The following is a 4804-nucleotide window of genomic DNA, read 5'->3' on the forward strand; positions in this document are numbered from 1 at the left end:
CCTTTTCAACTCCACTGACATTAGTGCCACCGACAAGGTGGACTAGGAGTTAAGAACACCTTACTATTGTTCCACGCAACACCGCCATCGCTACCACAAGACTGCAGTTGTTTGACCAAACCCTAAATTTAAGTACCTACAGCGGCGTCCCCATCACTTCCCACCGCAAGAGCGCCAAGCAAAGGAGGCAGGGACCCGTCGTTTTGCTGGCTGTGATGAGGCTGAGACAGGGGAGCAGATGTGATCTAGGTCGGGGGTTGTGGTCAGTGGAGAACCCAAGATTTTCCTCAAGTCTGGGTACACTGTAAACTCGGCTAAATTTTTATAATATTCATCAAATTTTTATCAAAATAGGTTGCGCCACCGGCCGAAACTCTGGGCGCACGCCCGGACTTAGGAACAGTTGGGTCCGCCTATGGCTGTGGTGGCTATCAAATGAAATATGTTGGGCAGAACATTTCCAAACGATGATCATCCACCTAAGCATTCATATCGATCTTCACACATACATCTAAAGGCAAGTCATTAAATCACTATGTATAATCATCTATCCCGCGCCCTATACAGTATTTAACTAACGATTTGGCTGTTTCTTAACATATGAGAATGCACTTCTACCGTCCTAATCTCGATTTATTAGGCCGACACCAGGCCAGCCGCCGCCAGGCTTGTTGCAGGACGGGCATGATGAGGACGTGAGGCTGGATATGAAGGCTGCCGACGATAAGGAGGAGCGCGCCTCAGCGAGGTCTCGCCGGAGCCGCTCGTTGTCGTGGCTGAGCCGCTCGCACAACCGGCGGAGCAGCTCGCAGTCGAGCTCCGTCTGCTTCAGCTTGGTGCGTGCCCTCCTGTTCTGGAACCACACCTCCACCTGTCTTGCCTTCAGCCCGAGCCGCCGCGCCAGATCATGCTTCTCATCCTGAAATAATTAAGAAACATTCACTTCAGAATAGAACACGTGCAAATTAATTGAAAGCATATATGATCTGCCATGCAAATTTTTTTCATATGAAGAAGGGGTCGATCAAGTAATAGGAGTTATGGACATACATGGGACAGGACGTTGTGGGCGCGGAAGCTTTTCTCCATTTCCGCCGCCTGCTCGCCGGTGAGCTGGAGCTTCTTCCTCGCGCCGCTGCCGCCGCTGTCATCGTTGATGTCGCTGCCACCCTTCACCGTACTCGCTCTCTTTCTCTTCCTGCCTGCCGACGCTTCCTTTTCGGTCAGGGGCAGCAGAGGCTGCCCCGGCGGGTGCTGCGGACTCCCGGCACCGATCACAAGGGACAGCCTCGTGTCGACGAGCTCCTCCACCTCCAGGAACTCCTCCGTGCCGCTGCTAATGGTCGTGAGGCTAGACATGGCCGAGCTAGAATCAAGTTTTCTGTTTCGATCTAAGGAGATGGAAGGCTAGATAAGGCGATGAGAGAAAGGCCGGGGTGCGTTCGTGAAGGCTTTATACTGCGCATGGTGCCATGGTCACATCGCTCGCGAGGTCGATTTCTTGTGCGAGTTAAACAAGACAATTAGCACCACGAAGGTTCACTACGGTAGTAAGTAAGACGTACTACTAGGGGTTAGGCTGGCCATAGTGCTAGTATCATAGGTAGTATCATGTATACTAGGCCCACAAAAATGATGATGTGGCATGTAATTAAGGAGGAGAGATAAGGTTAGAGTAACATAGGTGGGTACTGTATCATAACGCACGTTACGAGAAAAGTACATGTCAAATAGATCATGTACATAGATTTACATTGAGATTCTACAAAACAATAAATTTGGAAGTTTATGATACTACTCTATAATACCACCCACTATAGAGGTAGTATCATATGCAAGTATCATATGCATGATACTAGTATATGATACTATGCACTATGACCAGCCTTAGACCAATGTTTTGTTTGACTGTGGGGAACTCATAAATTGATTAATCAAGGCAATGAAGCTAAATTAAGTTTTCAGTTTCACATTCTTGGTCGTGACCAAACGCCTAGAGAGTAATCAATACTATGAGATATTTTGCTTAATTAAAAAGACAGTTTTTCTATTGGACTATTATTAGTTCTTCGGTTCTTTTCATCCGTATGAGTGCATGCTGATCAGGTGAAGATATATACTCCCTCAGTCCTAATTAACATAAAATAAGTTACTCAATTTTTTCTAAAACGGATATATCTACAAATAAAATGCATCCAGAATTCGGAGGGAGTAGATCGATCCACAGTAGCTCAAAGGTATGGGCGAGCTCGAGTGACTGGATCAACGAAGGAGCTAGCACGACCTGGTATGTGCGTCGATCCGACCATACCTGGTCGCCGCACGTATGAACGGAGGGGACTGGTCGCTATAGCTCAGCCGCGAATGCTACGACTGGATAATTCTTGATTTGGCAGCAGCTAGCAACGGCATTGCAACGTACCTGCACAGGACGGTCAAATTTCGGCCACATGCACACGCACGCATATATAGACGTTTCTGAAACTAATGACAAGCTAGCTAGTTATATGGTGCTACTAGTACAATCTGCGAGTTCATACTGATTGATTGAGAAGGTCAAATTTCGGTCACATGCACACGCACGCATGCACGTTTCTGAAACTAATCACAAGCTAGCTAGGTACAGTCAGGTCCCTGGGTACAGTTATATGGTGCATGCCGGCCACTAGTACAATATGCGAGTTCATACTAGCTGATTACAAACCACAGGAGGACGCCGACGGCCGACGACAGTTCTGCCGATTCTAGGGAACTATCTACGATCGGCGGATGGCGGTCACATTGTCCTGCTGAAAAAGAAAAGAATACATATCTGAAACGGCCAGGTTCATAGGATGTCGATGACACTAGAGCATAGTATGCCTGGTATCGCGTTGAATGCAAATGTCTGTACGATCCGTACGTGCGACTTGTGTTTCAGAAAAACCGGGTGGGTGTAAAAGCTGCGGCGTCTTGTAGACCGATATGGAGCTGAGAGCGAGAATCTATGAAAATTTCATTTTAGATATAATAAAACAATTCGAAAAATACCATGAGATAGATAATATTGTAATCTACAAATGTGTAAATTTTCAGAATGAAATATGTTGTATTTTGGGCTCATTAAAAATAACAAATCTTGATTTTATCCTCTATGAAACTATACTTTGTCATTTTTACATAGGGCAAAATACAATGTATTTCAATCTAAAAATTTACGCTCTGATAGATTACGACATTCTATACGTCCATGTATTTTTTTGAATTTTTCTAAAACTTCGAAATCAAAAGTTTTGACATTTAAGAAAAGAGAGAATAAGAAAACTAGGCTAGAATTGCAATTCGAGGTACCGTATATTCGAGGCTGTGCAAAAATAACAATTTCTGACATATATAATAGTGAACAATACAAACTCTCACAATCTCAAAATATGTCAATCCTTGGACCTAGTACACAGTGTTTAGATGAAAAACTCCATACGAACTAGTCCAACGACATATGCATCTTCTTCTTCCTTCTTCTACCACTAGTGGAAAACAGGGCTTCCGTGGGAGCCTTTTGTCGCGGGCGCGCCTGCACCCGCGACAAATGGCCTGGCCACGTCGCCCCGAAACCATGTGGAGCGGGCAGGGCCTTTTGTCGCGCCCTTTGTCGCGGGCCGTATTACGACCCGCGACAAAAGGGGTCCGAGGGCTGGCGCCTCCTGTCGGCACCCCTTTTGTCGCGGGTCGTAATACGGCCCGCGACAAAAGGGCCATGCCTATATATATAGCAGCCCCCCCCCCCCCCCCCCACCTCATATTTTCCTTGGTGGTGAAGGTGGAGGTGTATGCTAGCTCATTTTTTCTACATGTGCACAAGAGGTGTTTGATGGAATGCTTGTGAGAGGGATGCCACTTGGTTTTATTTGATAAGATTTCTCCTCTTTTTGATCCTAAAAGGTTAGCAACTATTTTCTCGACTATATATATATGCATAGTCCGTACAATACTAATTTTAGCAAGGTGATTGCATCTGATACATATATAATTGTACTTATGATGCAGATGAGTCATCCATGGATGTACGTGTTATCACCATAATTTGACCGAATCAGGAGGTGGGCCGCGATCAGGATGGGCTTGGAAGATTACACGTGGAAGATCTCTGAAGCGGCCTTGCACGGAGTATTTGGGCTAGGTTGCCCGTGTATCTTTAATTATAGTAGATTGTATCTAGATTAAGAGTTAGAGTTTGTCTCGTACACGGTGGGATTATTCCCACGTTAGAAAGTCCGCTGGACTATAAATATGTACCTAGGGTTTATGGAATAAACAACAACCAACGTTCAACCACAAACAAATCTCGGTGCATCGCCAACTCCTTCGTCTCGAGGGTTTCTACCGGTAAGCACCATGCTGCCTAGATCGCATCTTGCGATCTAGGCAGCACAAGCCTGCCCACGTTGTTCATGCGTTGCTCGTACTGAAGCCTTTTTGATGGCGAGCAACGTAGTTATCTTAGATATGTTAGGGTTAGCATTGTTCTTCGTATCATATGCTTGTCGTAGTGCAACCCTTGCATGTCTAGCCGCCCTTACACCTATCTTAGGTGTAGGGGCGGCACCCGCTGATCATAGTTTAGTAGATCTGATCCGTTACGGTTGCTCCTTGTTTCATCAAGGATTAGTTTAACATCCGCAATAGTTAGGCCTTACAAAGGGTTGGAGGATCCAGCGGCGTGTAGGGTGGCGTTTGCTAGCCCTAGAAAGGATGTTCCGGGGATCAACCTCGTGTTGGTTTTTAGGCCACTGTCTAGGATCGGCTTACGGTCACCGTGCGCGAG

The 4804-nt window shown here is 46.0% G+C and overlaps 1 protein-coding gene across 1 annotated transcript; it reads right to left on the minus strand.

Annotated features, from left to right (window-relative positions):
- Positions 1-622: 622 nt before the first annotated feature.
- On the minus strand, positions 623-1359 carry LOC124689223 (putative homeobox-leucine zipper protein HOX26). The gene is made up of 2 exons (XM_047222779.1): positions 1051-1359; positions 623-919 (listed from the first exon to the last, which is right to left on the minus strand). Exons 1-2 carry the CDS (start codon positions 1357-1359, stop codon positions 623-625), a joined length of 606 nt encoding a protein of 201 aa, XP_047078735.1.
- Positions 1360-4804: the final 3445 nt, after the last annotated feature.

The sequence above is a fragment of the Lolium rigidum genome, chromosome 2, assembly GCF_022539505.1.
Source record: "Lolium rigidum isolate FL_2022 chromosome 2, APGP_CSIRO_Lrig_0.1, whole genome shotgun sequence".
NCBI lineage: Eukaryota > Viridiplantae > Streptophyta > Magnoliopsida > Poales > Poaceae > Lolium > Lolium rigidum.

Excerpts from the sequence above, each read along its gene's own strand:
- LOC124689223 (XM_047222779.1), bottom strand. The coding sequence starts at position 1,359 with ATGTCTAGCCTCACGACCATTAGCAGCGGCACGGAGGAGTTCCTGGAG. Across the intron at positions 920-1,050 it reads CCCACAACGTCCTGTCCCAT|GATGAGAAGCATGATCTGGC; the intron begins GTATGTCCATAA and ends TAATTATTTCAG.